Below are 24275 nucleotides of genomic sequence, written 5' to 3'. Positions count from 1 at the left end.
TTTAATTATATACATGTACATTTATATTTATTGCAGTCTCACAACAAAAGAAGAGAATATATATGTAAATATATAATATTCATATATGACAAATGCAGAAAAATATACTTTACATTATACACAAACATTTCCTCTGCAATACTAATACATGTCAGTTTTCCCTTTAATACTAATATATAACCTGTATTGATAAATTAGTCTTTTGTATTTTTATATTTTGTAAATTTTTCTTCTGTGGATTTCATATAAGCAATTACTGGTTTCTCCCATAACCCACACACTTTTAAAATTTAATTTCAGTATTTTGTATTTATGTTGTAAAATAAAATAAACTAGGGCTACGTTGTAGCACTAACGGGCCCGAGCACAGGCATTTTGAAGCCTGTTGCAGTTAGTGGAGAGAGCGATCAATAGGGCCTCCCACCGTTCGGTGCTCGGGCCCTAATTAGTTGCTTTTAATTGATAAGTGGTTTTATATCATTATAGACGGTCTAGCATATTTATCCAAGAGACTTTTTTGTTTGTCATGAAAAGACACATATCCCTATCAATTTTTGTAGATGTCGGCCAATCGTAGTGCCGGGGCTATCCTTTAGGGGGCGCTAGTCAGTTATTTTGCCACGCCCATTCCTTAAAACCATATAAATGTCTGCGGGGGGCTGTTGCTACACAAATGTAGTTTGAGTGAGATAGAACCATGAACACTGAAGTTACAGCAATTTCGTGTGTCACGGCGAGTTGATGAACTTTAACGCCATACCATTAATATGACGTTTGACGAAAAGTCCCAGTAATCTTATGCCTACATTATCAATGTCTTGAGACCCGTTTGATAGTTTGACATGGTTGCAGTGGATGACATTTTGCATGTCTTGTTTTTTGCAAGACATTCAAAAAACAAGACATTTCCTGTTTCCACCAGGGGGCGCTGTGATTTTAAGTCACGATTTCTGTGTAGATGTCATCAGGCCGGGACTTTTGTCTTACATGTCTAGTTTGGACTCGATTGGACCATGTATGTCTGAGATACAGAACCTCGTGTTTTGATGCCGTGTAATCAAACTTTGACGCCACGGTCACACCGTGTGACGAAAAATCGATCTTTGAGGTAGTTTTCATCTCCATTTTGTTGTGATGACACGCATCTCCATATGAAGTTGATCTGATGAAAGCCCTGGGACAAGTACATCGAAGTAAAAATGTGGAAAATGGCCAATAAAGTCAAAATGGCGGGCTTCCTGTTGCTTTTATCCAATTGCACCTTGTCATGATACACCTGGGCTACGATTTTTGTGAAGATCGGTGAAAGCTAACTGAGGGGCTTTTCCTTAGATGGCGCTGTTGAGCCATTTTTCCACGCCCATTTCAAATTACGCCAGAATACAATTACTTTTTGGGGTTTTGAATTCCCTGCAAACTTTGGTAACAATTTGAGCACGTCTAGGCCCTGAAAAAGCCCCAAAAGGGAAATACAAATCCTTCGAAACACAATAGGGCCTCCCACCGGAGGTGCTCGGGCCCTAATAATGAACTAACTAATGAGCATAAATTGTACAGGAAAGTCTCTTTATCAATGTTCAGCTTTTTTTGTCCTCATTATCTTGTAGGTCTGTATTTACACAGAATTCATGGAGAGCCAATAGAAACTGGAGTCAAGTTCCCATTTAGGCACAAACATGCTTTTGAGTAAAGCTGATTCTGAATTAAAGAAGAGCATCAAACACAAAGCACATGACATTAAAAACAGACGTTTCTTTGTTGAAAAACACTCAGTCCGTTTGGTTTGTTGTCAAACATTTAAAATATTTATTAACTTTATGGTAGAAACATAGGTGATACAAATACAAATATTCAATAATACAACCTCTAGCTATGTTGATCATGGATTTCCAGTGTAAAACCAGTGCACATTTGGACACATGAACATTAGTCTTATGTACATAGTAACAACAGGGTAAAAAACATTAGTAGAAAAATAACAGCAATATTCAAAATTAAAACATTTGTTCTAGCAACATCTAGAGAGTGACCTTCAAAAAACTGAGGCACAGAGAATACAAAAGTTACATTAGAAAATTTAAAAAATAATTTATGTACGTATAAAATTCACACCATCAGAAAAAAATCATCTTACATCCTATATTTATTTCTTCATGTTTCTACATGGGTGTAAGGCATGGAAAGATTTGGAATGGTGTGCAGACAGGATACATTCATACGTTCACTGGACGGATTACTTTTGGTCGGACTGGAGAACAGACGGGCCTAAGAGAAAACAACAAAAAACAAAACCCAGAATATCAGGAAATACAACAAACAAAGTTTACATCAAGATTTAATTTGCATAAATAGCAACAACACTCATGAATCTTGACTTAAGTCAGCTGTTATCTGTAACTTTATAATAAAACCTCAGTCATCTTTCTTTTCTTATAAAGAAAGAAAGCTTCAAATAAATGATAAATGAATGAGATAAAACCGAATTATTGTACAGGCTAACATCAGTTATGTAATCAAAGATTTTTTTGCAAAAATCTGTTCTATAACATCCATTAGAAAACAGCTCTGATGGAATAAAGACTAGAAGACCTATATTGGGTCTGCGTATCTGTCACTACCACACATGCTGCTCCTTAAAAATCCCAAATACAAACATTATGAAAACATCAGAAAAGCAGGTTAAAAGAACATCTTCATGTGAAAATAATAAATTCTGTAAAACCACAAATGAGAAAATGCAGCTGCAATGAGATAAATAAGATGAGATAGATAAGCACATTTGGTATCTACTACACCAGGTGTGGCTCATTGTAGTATTATAATGGTATGCTTTTTATATGATTCAGTGCCTTTACTAAGAATTATATATATATATATATACACAAATAAAACAGAAGAGGGTAAATGAAGTACACTATACATTATAATAAATAGGAAGTTACTTTGGACACAGTGGAGTTCTGTGTTTGGTGGGTTATCAAATATCAGAGCTTTATATCCGCACATGATGAATGAGCCAAACAGCAAACGTTTTAAGAAACCATAAAATGACCATTGTGCTTTGCGTGATCATCTACGACTGCTTTGTTTGAAAATTTGTTTCAGCCTCAAATTTGTGAAAATACATGAATAAAACAGCTCGACAGGTGATTTAAATCTCAGTTGTCAGAAAGCCCCACACCAACAGGATGTCAGCTAGAAATAATTTCACGTCAACCAAGTTTTCCTGTTAATTTTTAAGCAAAGTTTAAATCTCTGCAAGTTGATGTTTGTATAATTCTGTCATGTACTGAAATAAAATACATTCAAATGCTTTGAAATATACTCAGTAATATTACATATTTGTAATCAGCAGAAATGATTCCCAAATATGAATTAACAACAGCATGACACACAGGTATGAATTATTCGAGAGTCCGAAACCTGCAGGACAGACTGGAGTGTTGTCACCTCTAATATCTGGTGCACTCCGTGACTGCTGAACCATTTGGGAGGGGTGGAGTGAGCATGTTACACTCACACTCACCTGGACCGTACAGGTAAAGTGGCGACAAGCAGCTCAGGTACAGCCACGTCCCGTTCTCCTGCAGCCAGCGCTGCCGATAACCAATCATATCACGGGAACAGGCTGACCGTATCTTCCTTTCCTCTTTAGCGAGTCTATGAGTCTTGCTTACTGGGTTGGGAGACGATAGAGCACAGAGGTATTGTGGAATATGATAACACCGTCCCAGAAAGCATTAGGGTGCCCATCACAACATTAGCATTTTTCCTATAATTACGTGTACCGTCTTATACTGAACTCATCCTGGGAGAAAGAAGTGACCCAAAGAAAGAGGCGTGCATCTCAAAGCAATAACAAATACACCCTGTGCCTTGTGTGCACACGCTTTTTTGATTTGGTGCCCAGAACCCACGAAGCTGTGCTTGATAATGTGGGATAAAGGAGGATAGTGTGAAATGGGTACCACTACCAGTGATTCTATTTCTTCCATCTTGGCCCATTCAAGTTGTCTGTTTCACCCAACTTGTAGGTAATGCTTCTCACCTTGCCTGGCTCCCACCAACCGTTGTTGGACTTTTTCTAGATGGTTGATATATTCTGTCAGTGATCCTTCTGGATCCTGAGACTCCACCCCAGGGTGCCCAGAGGGCAGAGTGGTGCTGGAGTTCGACCTGAAGGAAGACGAAAACAATTACTTTTAACTGACTGACACAACTGTTAAGTCTTAAACTTAAATATTTCAAGTTAAAAGACTCTTTGATGAAGTGGGGACCATACCTGTTGTGCAACCTGAAGGGTGATTTGCTGGGTGGGACGAGAGACGACACTGTGCCTCTGTTCAGGGACGAGTCGTAATTTGATCTCGACTGTTGCTGCCTTAGAACTTCAGCTTTAGGCCCTGAAATAGACGGTAAGATTTAAAATCCACCCACTCATACAAACACAGACAATTGATGAATATTATGTTAAACTGTGTTCATCGAGCTGACCTGAAGCATGACCATTGACAGTCCCAGATACAGATAATCTTCTGATCGCTTTCTGCCATTTCCTGGTCAGGAACTTCATTCTGAAACACAGAGTGAGGAGTTAGATTTTTCCACACACAATGTCGAGGTCTCTCAAACTACTTTTAAATGCTGGTAAATATATAACGCTACCTTGAGACCGCGATGACAACTCGTACAACAGCTCTAAATCTTCCGAGGGGTCGGTGCAGAGAGGAGAGTGGTGGCGAGGGCCACGCCCCCATACGAGCGATGACACACAGTGTGACCTGCTCACAGTCCTGGAAACCACCCAACAGCAGCAGCAGGTAACGCTTCTGGTAGACCAGAGCTTTCCTGAAGCTCTCAGCACGCAGGTAACGCTCATACAAACGCTGCACCTGTAAACCAGTAAATGGAAGATTTACGTCAGTGTCTTACATCAACATCACATGGTCAATTCTAACAAGGGGATTTATAAATGTCATTTGGCTGCTGCAAGTAACATTCATGGCTTAATTCAATTAAGGTGCTTCATTCTGAGGTGAATGCTCCCTTGATACCTTTCAACTGGTAATGTCATATTTTTAAGTAAAATAAAATATCTAAAAAATTCAATACAAATACAACAAAACACTTTTCAGGATCAAACCAAATCTATTTGAGTTAAACAAAACAATTCTAGAGTAAAACGTGTGTGTGTGTGTGTGTGTGTGTGTGTGTGTGTGTGTGTGTGTGTGTGTGTGTGTGTGTGTGTGTGTCCATTGCCTACTGACCTTGCTGTTGTTGATCACATCATTGATGGGTCTGTTTTCAGTTTCTGCCGTGACCTTGGCGAGCTCGTTCTCCGAGTGGCGCAGCTGTCGCTCCAGGAAGGTGAGTCTGTGTTTGTGAGTGGCTCTCTCCTGACTCAATGATGTCAAACGCTCCGTCAGCTCAGAGTTCTCACTCAACAACTTTTCCAGCAGAGTGGACGATGGCGACGTTGATGAAATCTACAGTGAGAAAAGTACATTTTTGCAACATTTAACATTCAATAAAAGGTTTGTAGTTGTTGCTACCACCATCAATAATATCAACAACAGTGCTGTATGTAATAATTATAACCACTTGTGTACCTGCTGGTTTTGTTGTGAGCTGCCTGCCTGAGCTCCGTCAGTTTGGAGCTGCTGCTGTGTGGATGCAGGCTTGTGTTGTTGCCCTGTGGTCCTTCCAGACATCCTCTGAGCAGCCATCTCTCTCTCCTCCCGTTCCAGCTCTGCCAGGGTCTGTTGCAGCTCCTGCATTCGCTGCTGATCCTGCTTCCGCAACAACTCCAACTCACACTAAAGTGAGAAATGTGTATCAGGTGTGCTTCTTTGTCTCCAAAATGATCCTGAATGTGAGCATTGCATTCGTGAAAGAAGTGAGTCCATTAGAGAAGAGTAAGAACTTTGTTAATATCTTACCAGTTTGTTATTGGTCCTCTCCTGACGTCTCTCCCTCTCCATCTGATCTTGCCGCCCCTTCCTCCTTTCTCTCTCCCAATGCTCCTCCCTCTCCCTCTCTTTGTCCTTCATCAGTCGGAGTCTCTCCTTTAGCTCTGCGAGTTCCACCCCAAGGCGTCTAGACCGCTCTCTCTCCGCCTCCAAAGTACTGCTGGCTTCCTGTTTCTGCTCCTTCAAGGTCTCCATCGCCACACGATGTCGAGTGGCGGCCTCCTGTTCCCTCTGCAGCTCCTCCCTCCTCGTTCTGTCCTCCTCTTCCCATTTCCTCCTGCTCTGCAGTAGCTCGGTCCTCAGTTTGGCCATCACGGCTGCCAGCTCCTCCCCCTGCCTTCGCTCCTGCTCTAGCTGGCCGCGCATGTCAGAGATAAACTTCCTGTCTCTGGCTGAGTCAGCCTCATGTCTGCGGCTAAGCTCATCCACCTGCCTGGAGCATCGGTCTCTCTCTTCGTCCAGCTTCCTGTGAGCAGCTGCAAGTTTCGAGTGAATCTCACATGAGCGAGATTCTGCTTCGGTCAAGAGACGCTGGAGTCGAGGCTTTTCTTTCAGGATGAGATCGTGTTGCTGGGCAGAACGTTGACGTTCATCTTCTAGCTCCTTCTGGGTGTCATCTACCCGTTTCTCCAGCAGCTCACTGCGCGACTGTTCAATCTGAAGCTCACGTCTGAGGTTGCTGCATGCCACCCTCTCCTGCTCTACATGACCCTTCAGAGCCATGACCTCTGACCTCTGCTGATCAGAGGACACTTGCATAGCCTGTAGGGAGAAGAGGTGGGTCATCTTTCACAGTTTAAAAATGAGAGCTGAAGCATACTTTGATCTTTGACAGCAAACACTGCAGAGCCATGATATTGGTTTTCTGTGTTTAAGCTAATGAAATGTATATTAGATACAGTATAAACTGTCCTCATCTTACCTCTCTCCTTTCATCCTCCTCTCTGTCTTTACGGAGACTCAGAACTCTCTCCTGCTCCAGTTGTTGTTGAAGCTCCTGGACTCTGGTTTGCTCTTCCTTCAAAGCCTCTTCACCTTCTTCTACAGCGAGCCTAAAAAACAACAGCATTACTTTTCACCACTTTTGGCATTATTACATGGAAGCCCATTTGTGTGACTGTGACAGAAATATGGTGAAGAGAGCCATAGTTCAAACACGGCCAACCAATACCTAAAAATACATAATGAACTTGGGAAAAAAAAAAGAGACTCCCGAAATGGATTTATAACAAATCATTTTTGGAAGTTAGGAGGGCGACCAGTTACGACATTTTTCCTAACACACATTTATTGACATGAGCTATAAGATAACATATAGTTATTCAAAATACAGCAAAGCACCAGCTTTAAAATTCCTCTTTGATGCATTGACTACAACATTTTGACAATGGTGAATTTACTCATGTCTGATATATATATAATGGAGATGTGCTTGTGTCCTGTTGTACCTGAGTGATTGCATTTTGTTATTTTGCTCTCGCTGGGTGTCATGAGCACATTTCAGTTGTTTCTGTCTCTCCTCCAGCTCTGCTTTCAGTTGGGATTCGACCTGTCCATCAGTCTGTGGCTGATCTCTCTGCCAGTCACTTTCACCCCTGTTGTCAGTCTGAGGGAGGAAGACAGAAGATCAGCACGGATAGTCAACTGGAATTATTAGAGGAGAAATCCAGTACACAACATATAAAGTGAAAGAAAATAAAGTTATCCAAACAAATACTAGAAAACACCCCAACCTCACTGTAGAGGTTTGTAAAGTCATAATTCAAAACTACAGAGACTCACTTGTGTGTGTCTCTGTGCCATTCGACAGAGCAGCTCTCGAAGAGCGATCACAGTCTCCTGCAGTGCCCTCTTCTCCTGCTGCCAGCTCATGGGGGGGTTAGAGGTTGATTTGTCCATTAGGGTGGAGCTGTCTCCACAATGATACTGCGCCTGACTCGATGACAAAGCTTTTAAGTCTGACGCATGAGGCTGGGTTGAGGATGTGGCACGACGCTGGGACAAGGTGAGAATTCTGCAGCTTTCTTGATAAACCTTTTTCAACAGATTCTGCAGAACGATAGGGAAAGAAACTGAGTAACAATTCAGGCTATGGAAGTTATAAATAGATTTACTGCCAAGTGTATATGAGGCCCACCTGAAGCTCAGGAGATAATAGGTCATCGCTGTAGCTCATGCTACCTGCCGCACTGTCTGTGTTAGCCATCGGGTTCATTCCTCGACAGCGAAGATACTCAACAAACTGAGCATCCAGTCTTTCAGTCTGTTCAAGCTCGACTCTCAGCCTCGCACCCAACTCTGAACTCACGTCTGAATCGCAAGAGGAGAACAGAAGAGTTAAGTAGATCAGTCTGGTGAAGGTCTAAATTTTTCTTACTGTCAACAAACTGAGCCTACTCAGTTCGTCTGTGTGAGCAAAGCTTTGGAAAAGCTTGTTCTTCTGACCCACAGAACTCTATTTTGTCCAAACCTATTAAAAACACATGAGTCAGACCCACCACTCCATTGACTAACATACTTTATTTTGAGTCAATCCCACACACACACTGTAATTCTATGGTAAATATTAGTACACTAAATCTGCAGTTGAAAATAGTCCCAGCAAAATACATGATTTACTCTTGAGTAATGTCTGCTAAAAATGTCAACAGTTTAAAAAAATCGGTATTACACACATAAAAGTGGCATCTGGGGTTGCTTTATTTTCTTGGAGACATTTCATATCTCATGTTAAACGCAGACCGGCTGCCTTGACCTATCACCTGTAGATAAGAACAATCAGTCATTCAGGTGCAAATACTCACTGCTTCCATATCCATCACTGGCCCACTCTGGTGCTGATAAGGAGGAGGTCGAGCCAAGTAGAGACGGAGGGTCTGTCAGATCAAGTCCTTCCAACTCACGCAGCTTAGAAGAAATTTAAAAATATTTATCTATATTTAAACCCAACTAAAACACAGGAGCTTCTTGCAGAATGACAATAAAATAGCCTGAATAAAAGTGTCAGATAACATACTCGGTCAGTATCCAGAGAGTCAAGCATGGAGAAGTTGTCAGAGACGGAGGCTGAGCCTGGGGAGCGGGTACTCCGTGTGGCTGGATCTGGAGTGATGGTCCGAGAGTGGGGGGGTTCCATCACAACCCTGGGAGAGGTCTTGTGTTGGGGCAGATCCAGGCCGGTGCTGTTCAGTACGCTGAGGTCAGACAGACGAGAGCCCAGGACAGAGGTATGGAAACGCTGCGGGATTCTGTCCTCGGAGCATTCGAGTTTCCTCAACAGCTCCGGAGAGCTCAGAGAGGCTTCGTCACGAGAGATGCTCACAATGTCCTCAAAAGGTCTCCGAGAAATATCTGATGATCAAGAAATATAAAAAAGTAAATGTGAGAACATATTTGTTTCAGTTCCATTGTATTTAAGGGTTAAGAGATTAACATCTTTTATGTGACAATTAAAAAATGTCCCTATTCAATAATAGTGTAAACTTTTTTATAGTATAAAGACTTTAGAAAGTTGTACCTTTCTGTTGGTATCCCTGTTGATGATGAAGTGTTTCCTGCTGTTGACAGTGCTGTCGGAGCTGCTGTAGTTCTCTCTGCTGATAGGCTAGTTCCTCTTCCTGCACAGCGAGGTCCTCCTGCAGACGCCGGAGCTCTGACTTCAGCCGCTGGTTGTCAGTCTCCAGGGAGACAAGGGCACAGTCTTTGGTCTAAAACAGAGGATCCAACCGTTACATTTATAATACTCAGGACTAAAAGATTAACTTGTAGAGATATATGATCTGTAGTTAATATTGTGTGCTTTGTTAAATATTCCCACCTGTCCTTCCTCGTGTAGTTTCTCAGCTCTCGCTGCACTGGTGCTCAGACCCTGTTTCACTGTGGTCAGCTCCGTCCTCACAGCCTGATGCTCGGCCCTCAGTCTGATGAGCTCATCCTCCTTCTGTCTCAACGCAGTGTCTGCTTTAGCCAAAGTCACCTCAGCATTTGTCTGATAAAAAGAGAAACATCCATATAAGTATTGAGTGTCACTTTCCTGCACAGGCATGTGAATTCATGCCCTACATTTTTCATTTTCTTTTTTACATTTTTCCAGAGCCCTACATGAGCCGTAGATGAATGGAATTCAGTACTTTGCAAAGTAACAACATTTAATTTGGCACCACATGTCGTACACATCTACAACTAAAGCTATTCTTGTGTACTGTGACCATTTGCCAAAAGCAGCTGTGCACCAGTACAATCAAAGTTTGAAAGAATGCAAAGACAAGCAGCAGCAGAACTAATGCATTTCTTCTTTCGTTATCTATTTGATAAAAACCACAACTTGTTCTTACCACATCCTGCAAGGGTAGAACGCAGCAGAATAGAAAACAAAGTCCACCAGCTTTAAAAACAAGAGCTAACAAAGATTTTCCTCCTCCTTCCTCATTTTCATGTCACTTCCTCCGTGCAAGATTCTGCCGTCTCGCTGTAACACGTCATTACGCACCTAACTATAACCAGATGTGGTCTTGCCTGCAGTTGCGAGCAAAAAAAACAAAAAAAACATTCCCTGTCTGGGGCCTGTTGAAGCTGGTTTACAGAGTTACTTGGTTGCCTTTGCATAAAAAAAAAAACAGACCCCTTAAAACCTAAATTCAATCAAGCTGCACATACTTAAAGATACAATCCCCTAAATTTGCCCATTTTTTCCATCACAATCCATGAATTATTCAATCGGAAATCAGTGAAAATGACAAATTCTTTCTCGCAATGTTAAAGAACGCGATAAAAATGTTTCTGTATCTGCCCCTTGATCCAGATCCGCACCATACCACATCCTTCCACCAAGTTTCCTGTTAATCCATCCAATACTTTAGCTTTAATTTTGCTTAAAAGCAAACCAACCAGCCAACACACACACAGTCAGGAGTGAAAACATACCCTTATTGGGGGAGGTAAATATAATTTGATTTATAAATCTAGAACAGATAACAGAAAACTAAGGTCTGCTGTGTACTATGAACTATGTATACACACAAAAGATGTAAAAAAGATTGGTACTTAAATACATTTTTTTATTTCATAATCTTTTAATGTCATTAACCTTGAATAAAAGATTTATCTACAAACACTCACCAGCACCTCCGTTTGAGCCTCTTCTTGATTGGTTTCCTTCTCTCTGACTCCTTCTGTCAGGTCCTGGATCAGGCCTCTCATTGAAGTCACTTCCTGCCTCAGCATCTCAGTTTCCTCCTGGAGTTGCTTCTCCTTGCTCCTGAGTGCTTCACTTTCAGCAGAAAGCTCTTCCTTCACAGTCTCAAGCGTTTTTATCTTTGCCCTTTCAACAGCAACCAGTTTCTCCATATCTACCACCTCGGCTCTCATCTCCTGGATTTGTCTCTCAAGTGTAAGGCTGGTTTCTCTGAGAACCTCCATTTCTAGTTCCATCTCCTGCTCTTTTGTTTTTAAACTTTCAATCTCTCTCAGTCGCTCTTGTTCTGCCTCTTGAAGATCAGTAACCAGGGTGTTAAGGTGGGCATTGTCCTCCTCAGATGATTTCCTCTCGTCCCTATCCTCTTCTATCTGGGCTTTCACCTCCTCCAGCTCAGCTTCCTTGAGGGTGAGGAGACCTTGGAGCTCATCTGCCTTTTCTTTCTCAGCTTTAAACCTCCTCCCCAACTCCTGCCCGTGTCCTCTGTACTCTTCCTCCTGGGTGAGCAGTAATCGCTCCAGTCCCTCTCTCTCTGCCACCGCTGTGTCCAGCTGACTCTGAGTGGCCTTGAGACGAGAGCGAAGGGAACGAGAGGCGGCAGAGTGAGTCAGACTGAGCTCTTGCTTCAGGCTACTTGGCCCTCCCCTCCTATCCTTTTCCTGGATGGTGTAGTGGTGAGGTTCTGGGCTGGGAGCGGGTGAGGGATTGATGCTGTCACCATCCTGAGAGTCGCTAACTTCATGCACGTTGGGGCCCAGTGTGGCGAGTTCTGCCTGCAGCGTGCTGATGACCTCATGAAGGCGCTCCTCTTCTTCCTCTCTGTCCTGACGAACTCTGGTGATTTCAGACTGAAGATGTTCCACCTGTGAGTGCAGATCCTCAAGTTCAACTTCAAAATCCTGTCAGGAAGATTAGAAACGGACAATTAGATTTTACATCACCACCTCATCGGCTATATTCTCACACTGTCTGCATGTATCTGTGTGTTTACACTGACCTTGTTGTCCCCGGTGATCTCCAGCTCCTGTTCTAATCTTTGGATCTCATTGTTGAGGTGATCGATTTCCTGGTTTTTCTCCTGCAGTAGAGCTGAGGGGAGGGTCTCTTCATTTACATCCTCCACCTCACTTTGCTCTTCCTTCTCCTCCTCAAGTATTTGTAGATTAGATACAGTCTCCTGCAAACAGAGTTTAGATGCAAATTCCATTCATAATCTAACAAAATAAAATAGATATTGGGGGTTTAAAGATTAACCAATGCAAATCTGAGAGACAGATTTTGACACATCAATCATAGATCCAACCAAAACTAGGGCTGTGAGCGGGGACCGGGCAAAACGACGCGGCGTTGCGTGTGTTCTGCGCACCACGGGAAGGATAAACGCTTCACTTACTATGGCCGTCACGCAACGTCGAACCACGACCACTAATCATGCATTACGGTCCACACCATCAAGTGCAGACCACACAGTGAAAATTTTATGTAAATCTAATTTAAGTTGTAAAACACGCCACGGTCACACCGTGTGACCAAAACTCAAAAATCAAGGTAATTTAATTCTCCATGTTGTTGAGATGACTCCTAACCGAATTTGAAGTTGATCTGATGAAAGCTCTAGGAGGGGTTCGTTAAAATACACATGTAAAATGGCCAAAATTAACACTTAATCCAGAATTGCAGACTTCCTGTGCTTTTTTCATGATGCTCCTTGAGACTTTTGTGTGTGTCTGATCATGATACACGTGTGTACCGAATTTCTTGAAGATCGGTGAAAGTAAGTAAGTGGCTTTTATGGGGGGGCCGCTGTTCAGCTTTTGCCACGACCATTTCAAATTACTCCAGAATATGTAAATTATCACCACTTTTTAATTTTCTGCAAACTTTGGTGAGTTTTCAAGCATGTTTAGGCCCTCAAAAAGGCAATTCATTTGCCTGAAGAATAATAATAATCATGTCAATTTCAATTACTGCTTCCTACTTATTACCTGCCTTAACCGTCCACAAAAATCTAGCTACAGTGAACAGCTCTGTGGTACCAGACTAAAATAATTAAAAAAGACAACGTGTGCTTTTATGTAAAGTTTACACCGCAGTCAATACAAGGCAATGCCAGCTTTAGCAGCTAATGTTACTTGGTCCACTTCTCTTCCAGATTATCATCTTCTGAGCCAAGAGGTAAATGTCAGGAGAATTAATTATCTTTAGAAAACCCTTCTTATATTATAAGTATTAGATTTTCATAATTAAAGAGAGTAAAAATTTCAAACACACAGTATTAGCATTGTGGACAGTGGAATGGTTGTGGGCTGTGTATCTAGAAACATAATCTAGATCAAATCATTTGAGAGGGAGAGATTATAGACTATAGACAAATAGATAATGATTTGGTGTAAAAACAATGTAGTTCTTACCTTCAGTTCAGCAATCTGCTCTTGGAGCTCATTTACACGAGCTGCATTCTGATTGGTCACTGACTCCAGCTGTAGTGTGAGGTGTTTTAGTTCAACTTCTTTGATGGTCAAGTCTCTTTGCACATTCTCCAGTTGGCCAAGCAGAACCTCAACCTGAAATTTATTTTAAAAAAAAGTTGATATACCTTTCTGGATACCTTTCCCCATTTGTACCAGCAGGTGGCACTGCAGCCAAATGTGCAAATAAAAACGCTAAATAATTTCTGCTACTTTCCACCATCTTTTTATCAAATCCTACTGACCTCTTGCTCTTTGGTTTGTAGGTTCTGCTGAGCAGTGTCCAGGGCATCCCTAAGCTCCTGGGTGGGGTCACGTGTGTTGTCATGGTAACAGTGTCTCATATCATCCAGTTTGGACTGCAGGGCAGAGATCTGAAGCCTGTTGGACAGCTGCTGCTGCTCCAGTGCTTGCTTATCCTGGCAGGAGGAGGAGGTGAGGGAATTCTTGAGAAAAAAGTGAAAGTGCACACTTATCTAAACTGAAAGTTTTCATCTGTTCTTACTTGTGTGAGCTCCTGTTCTCTCAACTTTGTTCTGTGAAGCTCTTGTTCAAGTTGACCAATAGATCGGTTATTCTCAGCAGTGTTGAGCAGCGCATGCTCTAGTTCTCTGATTCGCCCGGCTAGCTTGTCTATCTCCTCGTTGCGTTCAGCAAGGTCACGCTGGGCCTGCTGATTGGCTGCGAACAAGGAAGCTTGGTCGTCCATCTTGTCTTTGATGATAGCTTGTAGACTTTCCACCTGCAAAGACATACCAGGGACCAAGTTTTGAATAACAACTTTTAAAACTTAAATGGGGAAAAGAATTATTTGGGAATGGAAATTATGATTCGTAGCTAAAAAACAAAGCCATGCCGTATCCGCAGCCACTGGTACCAAACACTGAATGAAGCCGCTCCAGAGAGCAGTGACATGGAGGTGAAGGACAAATGAAGTGCAAACCATGCAAATGAATGTTAGCAAACAGAAAATGAAATGGTCGATGAATTTTTGGCAAACGCACGAAGCACTAAAATTACTCTATGGATGATTGAGTTAAAATAATAATGCACACCATGCACGGGAGTCAGAGGAGCTTAGAGAAGTAGACTACGGTTTCAATTTTTGTTACCTGCAGAGCCAAGTCCTCAAACTACAGCGATCAGTTCAGCACAGGAATAAACACATGGTAAAAGTCAGGCTCATTAACAAACAAACAAACAAACAAACAAACCATTCATCATGTCAACCTCTGTGAGTAGAACTATACATTTTTCAGTTAGTGCATTTATCATCCAATCAGCAAAACATTAGCAAACTCATCACATCAACCATGTATAAAAAAAACTTTGACACTGAAACTTAGTATTTGTCAATATCCCACAAAAATGGTCTGGTTAAACAAGTTAGTATGCTGTTTATATATATATATATATATATATATATATATATATATATATATATATATATATATATATATATATATATATATATATTAACACCAATGTCAAGGTGACCCGTACACTCTATGCATTACATCATTAAATGGCCTTTATGCAAACCTTATGGGTCAAAACATCCCACAGATGTCTGCCATCTGCCTGAAAGGATAAACTGCTCGATTCAGGCAACAACCACTATTTAAATCTAGTAGTCTGTCAGCAACAGCTGCAAATTGCACAGCAGCCAAGATGAAGAGAAAACCAAAGCAGCATAGTCTGATTTAAAGAGTGGGTTTGAATCCATAGTTTATCATTCTGATCTGATCAAATAAAATCTTTGTGGATGGAATAATGCTAATCACAGAGTTAGCACATCAAGTGATGAGGTCACAAAATGGTGCTTGGTGATGAAAAAAGGTCACCCTCCTGCTGTATGTACACTTCCGATCAAGATGATGGGCCTCACCCTGTGTCCTTTGTTATCCACACTGGCTGTTTGTCTGAGTTGGGCCTCCAGCCTTCGGATCTCCTGTTGGAACTCGTCTCTCTCATGTTCACGCTCCACAGCTTGCTCCTGTATTTATAGGAATTAATTACATGTTAGACTGTGTCCACTGCATTAAGCAATAACAGGAGGACCCGTCTCTGGCACTCTGAAATAACACTAAAATTAATGTGAAATTAGTTTACAGGGTTTATACAATGGCAAAAATTAAAGGGACGCTAAAAAAGCTGATTAATTAAATTTTAGCATCACATTATAATAAACATTTAATATATCGAAACATTCACCTCTATAAACTGACGGTCATGTTTCAGCTGTTTCTCCAGTGCTTGGACATGCTGGTTGAGGTCTTCAGTGTGGGTCTTGTTGTGCAGCTCCGTCTCCAGGCCCTTGGTTTCCTGCTCTTCCACATCTCTCTCCAGGGCCCTGAGGCGCTGAGACAGAGACCTGTGGTCCCGCTCCGCCTGCCGCTGCAGGTCCAGTCTATCCTGGGTCAAACGCTCCGTCTCTGCTAGTAGAGCTTCAAAAATGAGAGAGGAAGGTGAGGTTGACTGTTTCAGCATAAATAGATGAATGCTAAAGAATTTTGAAAAGCAGGCAAGACAGAAAAGTTACTGAATGCATTCTTAACGGATCTGATTTAAAACGTTGTTATATAGGTAAAACAACAACAAATAACACAGCACACCGAGAGTCTTCGCTACAAGCTACTGACGATGGTAGAGTCTCAAACAGCAACCTCACACATCACTGCAAATATACTGCAAATTCATCCCCCACCCCCCAACACACACATACTCCACTCTGACCCACAAACCTGCGTCAGGATCTAAATTCAGCCCATGGCCTACGGACAGAAGATGCATCTGAGCACAGACATTACATAAGTGGATGATCAAGCGCGCTACAGAGGTTGTGTGACACTTTATTCTTTATTTCACAAGTTCTTCTTCCACTCACCTTTCTCTCGATCCCCCAGACCGGCAGAGAGATGCTCCTTCTGACGGAGGAGAATCGTGTGCTCCTCACTGAGCTCCTGGTGCTTCAGTCTGAGGCTGTCCAGCTCCCCAGTGATGCTCCCCATCTTATGCCGCTTCACCTTAAGATCCTCCAGCTCCTCCACTAGTCTCTCCTCTTGTGCCTCCCTCTGCTGGAGACACTCCTCTAGGACCACTTTCTCTGCCATGTAGCCCTCTAGGAGCCCTGAACACAAACAGAATGAGGTAAGAAAAAGACATAATATGTTTTAGCTTCTTGTGCTTAACATCATTAACAGATGGATTATGTCTAAACTTCAGTTCAAGTGATGAAATTGGAGTATGAGCAGGAGAAAACAGCGTTTTAAGGATCAGTGGATTAACGACTGTAACTTGGCAGCAGAAGATGAGTCAAGTGAAGCAAAGCCAATGAAGATGCAGTGCTCACCCTCGGCCTTATGGAGCTCCAGCTGGAGTTGACTCTTCAGCTTTGCGTCCTGATCGAGCTGCTCCAATAAGAGCTTGTGCTGCTTAAGGAGCTGGGCGGAGTCTTCTCTGCCCTGAGAGAACTTCTCCTCCAGGGAAAGGTGGACATCATGAGTCTGCTCCAGCTGGAGAAAAATGAGAAACCCACAATTATAAGACAGACAACATTTCTTGTGCATGGTTGAGTGAGATCAGTGGGTCTATGCATCCTTTACCTGTGTGTTGGCCTGGTTGAGCAGCTCCAGTAGTGTGCCTACTGTGTGTCGCAGTCTGCCGCAGGCGTTCAGAGCTGCCTCTTCTCCGTCAGGACTGATCTGAGTATCTGAAACGAGCAAGCTCTCACAGAATAGCTGGGTCAGCTCCACTTCCTCTGTTGACAACTCTGAAACTGTAATACCTACAGAAAAAAGGGAAAAAGTCAAATGTAATTGTTGTATTGATATAAATATTGACCCCTTGGTCTTTAAGGAAATTACTTAATTCATATCTGTACCTCTTACAAAAACCCATGAACCAGCCTGAGCAAAAAATAACTATGGTTGTGCCGTATAACTTCAGACTGAGTCAGAAGCCAACTTACCCGACTCGTCTGCATCTTTGATCCCTGCTGAGCTCTTCTGATAAGTAGCCTGCTGAGATTTGTTGGTTCTGGTACTGATCTTTTGGCCAATCAATTCCTCTGTTGCAACGATGCTGCGGACAATCTCAATCAGCACCATCCCTATCTTTTCATTGGCCTTGTGCAGATTATATCTGGGAGAACAAAAGTGATATGTCAGTCCAACACATACACCAAACCATGTGATTCTGCTGGGAGATTAGATATTTAATCTATTAAACATACTGGCATGCGTCTTAAAATAGCCCGCGTAAATGAAAAGTAATGTTCAGAAACAATAAAACACACAGATAACCACCTTTTTTGTTATGCACGTAAAATGAACTGGTTCGTTTCTAGCTGATTTGCAGTACAATGCAAAACATACACAAAGGATATCACGTACCTTTCCTCTTTGGCAGTGTGCAAGTCATCAGTGAGCATCTTGAGGTGGTTGCCTCCCTCCTGACTTTCTCTGTCCCTTCGCTGGAGGAGGGTGTCCAGGGTCTCCATCTCCGCACGCTTCCCTTCTAACTCTCCCTGCAGACAGCCAACCTCTGCCCGCAGCTGAAAAACAATGGACAAAGAGAACTTACCATCACTAACCTACTGACTAAACCCACTGCCACCTGTGTAATGACGTGTTTAGAAACATACTCAACTGATCTAAGGGACGGAAACTAGACATGACAACCGGTAGAGTCTTAGTAACAACACAGGTAACAAATCCACATGGTTGACAACATCTCAACAGAGCCAAGAGCATGACAAAAGCATCAGGTATGTTCTGCATACAGGAGAAAAACCACTGGGAATCAAAACCAGAAGGTAATAGTCTGAAACATCGACTTTATCCAGATATCACAGTGAGCACATCCACTATCCACCAAAATACACTCAATCTACTGAAAGGAAAAAAAAAACGTATTTAAAACCGGCTCAACTCATAAATACAGACATATATTGACTATAACCATCACGCCTTCTTGGCAGATACTTCAACTGCAGAATTGAGAAAAGCCAGCATCTAGATGTACTGCTTCACTTTAGAGTTTTCTTTCATCCGTGCTAATTTCTTCTTACCTTTCCTTTCTCGTGCCGTCTATTGTCCCCCTCTCCTTTCACCATTTCTTCCCTCTCTTTTTCCCCCTTCTCCCTCCCATCAAACGTCTCATGCAGCCACCTGCCTCTAAAAACAATGCTGTTGCCCTGACAACAACACCCGCCCTGACTCTCTTAAGCCTCTCCTGTCTAACCTCATGGGCTCTCAGTGTGTGTGTGTGTGTGTGTGTGTGTGCGCGCGCGCACACACGCGCGCGCGCACACACGCACGCACGCATGCATATGTGTGTTAATATCTCACTATGAAAAGCCAAGCCAGGCAGGTGCCATGGAAACAAATATAAACATACATTAGTCAAAAAAACTTTTTTTAAATGAACACAGACTTCGACTTAGAAAGTAGAGCAATACCTTAGTAGTAACCAAGACGATCCAATTAAAAAGGTTTCAGTATGCTCCAAATCTCCACAACAACCAAATGACAACAGATTTATGGAAATTAGCTCCAACACCAAGACATCAAGGCTTTGCTCCATTGATTTCATGACAGATAAAAATGAACAGACGCAAACAAAAGTACAAAAATGCATGTGCAACAAACAAAATGCATGTTGCTATGCATTAGAGTTTACAAATTATTTAGTCCTCTTAAGTCTGTACTTTACTGTTCAACCAGGGCTGCAATAAATGATTTAGTACATTATCTTTGACTGTTTCTAATCTTTTGAAGACAATAGTGTAAAAATGCACAATTTCTTGAAACCCAAACTAATTTGTTTAAACGTTTCATTTTTTTGATGAGGAAAAGTTGCAAAGTCCACTTTTAGAAGCTAGAGTTAGGGAATTTTAGCATTTTCAATTAATTTAGCTATATTTTTTGCTTTAACAAAGAGAGTGGATGTATGACACACATACCCTCACCTAATGTAGCAGTTGAAATGTTAATGCCTTTAATAAGGTGTAATATCGTTGAGGTGCCAAACTTCTGCACCAATGTTGTTACTGTCCAATCTTAATTCCCAAATCATTAAATTATTTACATTTTCTCCTTCATGTCATTATGTTCTTTGAATATCCAGAAACAAACAACACATCTTGTCAGGCCTGTATAGTCTTGTCCCAAGCAAGCATAGTGAGCAAAGTGAAGCTGCAGGTGTCATCCTATTTTACATCTACTTTTACATTTACAACATAATATATAGGAAATCCCTGGAAAAACAAAAGACTAGATTGTAGTTATTTTAATATATGCACTACCTGGGCCACCACAGCATCAAGCTTCTGCAGCTGGGAGGTGAGTTGGCTCATTTTGCCGGTGTAGCTCTGCTCCTTCTTCTCCTGCTCAGATGTGAAGCTCCGCCTCAGGTCATCAAGCCCCGCCTCCTTCTGCTCCTCAAACTCCGTCTTCAAAGAAAGCAAAGATGTGGGTTCATGAATTAAAAGATGCGAATCTTAAAAACCTGCAGAACCATGAAGGCATAAAAGATCTCTGGCCATGTCTCGCTGGCTTATAGCTGACTACTGGGCTTCACATTTCAAATGGTCAAACACTAAAGGTCTGAAAATGAAAAAAACTAAAAAAAAAAAAACTACCTTCAGCCTTAAAACCTTCAACATCAGAGGATAAAAAGCTTAGATCCATCCCATTTAGCCACTGTTCAGATGGCAGCAACACAAACACACGCAAGAGCCGGCAGCACAACGATTCAGAGAACAGGGAGACAGACGGACAAGAACACTTCTACATGCAGTATATGATGGTGGGATTATGTGGAAACTGGGTTTGAATAAAGCTCCAGTGGGACAGAGTCCAAGGGAAAGAGCTATCCTTTGGAGTGAACTGGTGCAGCTGGAGCTTAGAGGGGGCTGCGCCACAACACACACACACACGCACTACAGCTCTCCATAATCCAGAGCTATTACATAATGGCGTTTCAAACAAGCGCTTTGAGTCAAATAAATACACAACTTAAAATAAAGAGCACTTTTAAAGATCAATCTGATATGTTCCGCATGAATTGATTGTTCACTGCGTAAAAGGCGTTTAATTTCAAAGATTTCAAAACTAATTGTTTTTTCCCCCGTTTCTCACAAGCATCTCTGTTTTTTCTACCTTCAGTTGATTAATCCTGTCCTGCAGCCTCTCCTCTGATTGGACTTTGAGGAGCTCCACCTCTTCTATGAAGTGCTGACGTTGCCTTGACGACTCCTCTTCAAGCTCCCGCCGACATGCCTCCAATTCCCGGGCGGAGATACCCCTCAACTCCTGCGGGAGGACACACATGCGTTTTTAATACTATAATATTCAGGCAGTTGGTCAAATACTCACATTCAAAGTGCTCCTAAGAAAAACAAATCCATGGCGTATTTGTGCGGTGCCACAAATACACTATTATAAAGGATGAACAATGACTCTGTGTAATCCTGCCTCTAATGGGCTGTAAGAGCAACAGAAGCAAGAGACAAGAACTCTAGTGACAACCATTAAAAACAACTCGCTAGGCAGAGCTTGAGATGTTCACTCATCCTGTAAAAGACAGATTCACACACACAGGCAATGCGATGCTCTATCATGCATTACACACCTGTAGCTGGAGTTGGTGCTGTTTGATGAGCTGCTCTTTCTCAGCGATGTAGGTGTGTGAAAGCTCCTGGAGTGCAGCATTGTGATGTTGCTCTAGCTCCAAAACCTGAGAGAACAGATGAGACCTTTAAGACAAATCTCGTGCTGTAAATTAAAATGAACATAAATTGGGGGAAGCAGGACTAAAAACTCAATATAATCTTGAGAATGTTTTTGTACATCACCAAAACACTTGAATGTAATTTCATGATCCAAATATGGAATTGAAACACAGCTAAAAGCATTCAGTTACTTTGAGTAACATTTGAGGACATAGAATTTGAACATGTCCTGCAAGAGCTATATTTGCACCAGCAGTGTTCACCACCAATAAACAAATATATTTACTTCCAAAAAGATCCAGTTGTTGTTATATTACTGTGTTTCCAGTTTATATTTGGATGTAAATTTATAACTATTATGTTGTGTAAATATAAAATCAGATCTCAATCTGTAACCAGTGTCCTCGAGAGAAGACACTTCAAATTCAGTCTTTTTAAGTACCTGCATCTTCAGGCTCTCCAGAGCTTTGCAGTGTTCATTATCTGAGTCCTCTTTTTGAGCAGCCAGCTCAGCCTGCGAGAACAAATCATGAAAAATATAATTTAGGTAAAAGTCAACAGTAGAAGTTGTCAGTTATATGTATTTTGTAATATGATTAACTGTATTCCAGATGTTAGCCAGACGCCCACCACTCATTTCTGCTTCTCACCTTGTGAACGTGGCTGATCTCCGCTGCCATGGCACTAAACTTTTCCATTTGCAGCTGAGCCAGTTCTTTCCTCAGTTCCTCCCTGATGGACAGTTGTTCTGCAGTGTGGAGCTCAATTATCTGCAGACATTCTGACTTCTGGTCATTCAGATCTTGATGGTGCCCCTCTTCGAGCTGTCCCACTTCATCACGCAGTGTCTGAGATCAAAGAAACAGAAGTTAAATTTAAGATTTAAAAATATTTTAATACAATAAAAATGATTTATAGAACCCCAATAGTGACAATATGGCCATGTACAATTCATTATTATCAAATCCAGCTAAATAATTCCTAATAATACAATTAATTGGCATAAAATTAATGGGTGGATTAGGTGCTTGCTAAAAATCAACACTTGCCCAGCAGAGGATGAGCTCCCTAACTTTTGTAATTAGCAATAGTTGCAGTGTTTACTACAGGTCTGATTGTGCTGAGCCTCCTACAGCTCAAACAACTGTTGAGTCACTCCCACTTTTAATTTATAGTAGAACCACCATAACTGACTACAGTAGACTATACAAAATAAGACTTCTCTAAACTTTTGTTAAATCAGGGAAACTCAATTAAGTTCTTTTTATAAACATTTCAAAGACCTGCAGATTCGCTGATTAAGGTATTGTCCTGAGTATGACAGTAACATTAGGTTTTACTTTCTATGAGTGCCTCCTTACTTGCACTTCCTTCAGGTACGTGGCCTCCAAAGTGTCCATATTACCCAGCATCCTCTTTTCCAATACATCCCTCTCCTCTTGGTGTTTGCGAGTTAGCTCAGCTTCTAAAGCCTCCAGCTGAACCTGACTGGTCTCCTGCATCATGGCCTCCAGATTTGTAAGGTCTGCCGTTCGTTTGGAATTGAGGGCCGCTTCCAAGGCAACAATCTCTGCATTGTGTTTGGATTCGAGATCAGCGGCTTTGGCTACAAGCTGATCTCTGTGACTGGCACTAAGTGAATCTAGCTGTGCTTCATGTTTGGCATCGAGTGTGTCCATCTCTTGTGAGTGTTTGTTCAGTACAGTTGCTCTCTCATGTTCCAGCTCCGTTTGAAGTTTGTTCTTTAGCTCTGACACAGAGTTTTCGTATGTCTGGACCAAACGCTGCTCCAGCACAGTTTTTTCCTTGTGGAACCTGAACCCAACAGACAAAAACAGTACTGAGCTTTGCATTTTATATGGTAATTAATTAAAAGAGAAATGTATTAGAGCTACAAACATTAAAAACAAAAGTGCACTTTTTCACTAGCTACAACCCTAATTATATAACTGCAACAACTAACAGAGCCTTTGCCCAAACCCGACAGACATTGTTTCTTTTGTTCCCTGATTAGAGGCATTTACAATGCAAAAAAATAAAATATAATTAAGTAGATAACCCATCCAACACGACCAAACCCGAAGATAATTAAAAAAGTTTTTCTAACAAGTTTGGGTTGGCACCTTTGTTCTGTTTTCGTGAGAAAAAGAAATCCCACACATACTCTCTGACATTATGGTCTTGACTCAGACAGATCTCACCTCTCTTGAGCCTGACGTAGCTGCTCTTCACTCTGCTCCTGGAGGAGAGTAGTGAGCTCCTTGATTTCTGTTGTCGTGCGTTTTTGTGCGTTCTGTATTTCTGCATCATGTTGTTCACTCAAGGCAACCACTCCGTCCTCCAGGGTGTGGATCATAGTCATCCTCGTCTGCAGCTCCTCAGTGTGACACCACAGCCTCAGTTCAACTTCCGCCTAATTAAAATCCACATTGCATTATATGATCAATAAACTCAGGATTTAATTTGTTGTATAGATTATCAGATTTTATTTTCTCACCTCAACCTGCAGAGCAGCCTCCAAACGGACTCTGGTAAGCTCTACGACAGAGGACGGGAATTAGCATCATCAACACCATGATAATTGTTTTTATATTTAATAAGAGTGTGTGTGTGTGTGTGTGTGTGTGTGTGTGTGTGTGTGTGTGTGTGTGTGTGTGTGTGTGTGTGTGTGTGTGTGTGTGTGTGTGTGTAAGGTACCTTGTAAGTGTTTCTCAGAGAGTTTGGCTTTGAGTTGCTCCATCTCCAAAGCATGACGAGTCTTCATCTCTTGCAGCTCTTCATAGTAATGGTCTGTGATGTCTGAGCGTACCTAACACACAAGTAAGAAAATGAGAGAGTAAGGGGAAAGTGTTCCAGGAACATCAGCTTTTTATATAGTTTTTGTGGAAACAGAGACATTAAAGATTGAG

General features: G+C 41.8%; 1 protein-coding gene across 6 annotated transcripts in view; it reads right to left on the bottom strand.

Moving 5' to 3' along the window:
- Nucleotides 1–1782: 1782 nt before the first annotated feature.
- The window catches only part of pcnt (pericentrin), a 35200-nt gene continuing 12707 nt past the window's right edge, over nucleotides 1783–24275 (bottom strand). For 2 of the 6 annotated variants that reach the window (XM_034575942.1, XM_034575945.1), the window contains 39 exons: nucleotides 24064–24171; nucleotides 23864–23904; nucleotides 23568–23779; nucleotides 22728–23181; nucleotides 22017–22214; nucleotides 21809–21880; nucleotides 21267–21371; nucleotides 20795–20947; nucleotides 19939–20085; nucleotides 18026–18186; nucleotides 17602–17774; nucleotides 17237–17418; nucleotides 16984–17146; nucleotides 16519–16761; nucleotides 15846–16078; nucleotides 15520–15627; nucleotides 14744–14764; nucleotides 14137–14373; nucleotides 13877–14050; nucleotides 13575–13727; nucleotides 12161–12340; nucleotides 11088–12062; nucleotides 9787–9957; nucleotides 9487–9676; nucleotides 8986–9320; nucleotides 8774–8876; nucleotides 8107–8279; nucleotides 7752–8018; nucleotides 7418–7575; nucleotides 6892–7021; nucleotides 5940–6731; nucleotides 5610–5816; nucleotides 5268–5486; nucleotides 4666–4892; nucleotides 4495–4574; nucleotides 4283–4403; nucleotides 4049–4176; nucleotides 3527–3676; nucleotides 1783–2265 (listed from right to left, as the gene is read on the bottom strand). In XM_034575942.1, the coding sequence (XP_034431833.1) occupies nucleotides 2234–2265; nucleotides 3527–3676; nucleotides 4049–4176; nucleotides 4283–4403; nucleotides 4495–4574; nucleotides 4666–4892; nucleotides 5268–5486; nucleotides 5610–5816; nucleotides 5940–6731; nucleotides 6892–7021; nucleotides 7418–7575; nucleotides 7752–8018; nucleotides 8107–8279; nucleotides 8774–8876; nucleotides 8986–9320; nucleotides 9487–9676; nucleotides 9787–9957; nucleotides 11088–12062; nucleotides 12161–12340; nucleotides 13575–13727; nucleotides 13877–14050; nucleotides 14137–14373; nucleotides 14744–14764; nucleotides 15520–15627; nucleotides 15846–16078; nucleotides 16519–16761; nucleotides 16984–17146; nucleotides 17237–17418; nucleotides 17602–17774; nucleotides 18026–18186; nucleotides 19939–20085; nucleotides 20795–20947; nucleotides 21267–21371; nucleotides 21809–21880; nucleotides 22017–22214; nucleotides 22728–23181; nucleotides 23568–23779; nucleotides 23864–23904; nucleotides 24064–24171 (7976 nt within the window). In that variant the 3' untranslated portion in view covers nucleotides 1783–2233. Of the gene's footprint in view, nucleotides 2266–3526; nucleotides 3677–4048; nucleotides 4177–4282; nucleotides 4404–4494; nucleotides 4575–4665; nucleotides 4893–5267; nucleotides 5487–5609; nucleotides 5817–5939; nucleotides 6732–6891; nucleotides 7022–7417; nucleotides 7576–7751; nucleotides 8019–8106; nucleotides 8280–8773; nucleotides 8877–8985; nucleotides 9321–9486; nucleotides 9677–9786; nucleotides 9958–11087; nucleotides 12063–12160; nucleotides 12341–13574; nucleotides 13728–13876; nucleotides 14051–14136; nucleotides 14374–14743; nucleotides 14765–15519; nucleotides 15628–15845; nucleotides 16079–16518; nucleotides 16762–16983; nucleotides 17147–17236; nucleotides 17419–17601; nucleotides 17775–18025; nucleotides 18187–19938; nucleotides 20086–20794; nucleotides 20948–21266; nucleotides 21372–21808; nucleotides 21881–22016; nucleotides 22215–22727; nucleotides 23182–23567; nucleotides 23780–23863; nucleotides 23905–24063; nucleotides 24176–24275 lie in introns of all 6 variants that reach the window. The other 4 variants (XM_034575946.1, XM_034575943.1, XM_034575947.1 and 1 more) reach the window with 4 other exon arrangements.

The sequence above is a fragment of the Hippoglossus hippoglossus genome, chromosome 22, assembly GCF_009819705.1.
Source record: "Hippoglossus hippoglossus isolate fHipHip1 chromosome 22, fHipHip1.pri, whole genome shotgun sequence".
Lineage (NCBI taxonomy): Eukaryota > Metazoa > Chordata > Actinopteri > Pleuronectiformes > Pleuronectidae > Hippoglossus > Hippoglossus hippoglossus.
Note: the sequence above shows the minus strand (reverse complement) of the source record. Positions and strands in the feature narration are given on the sequence as shown.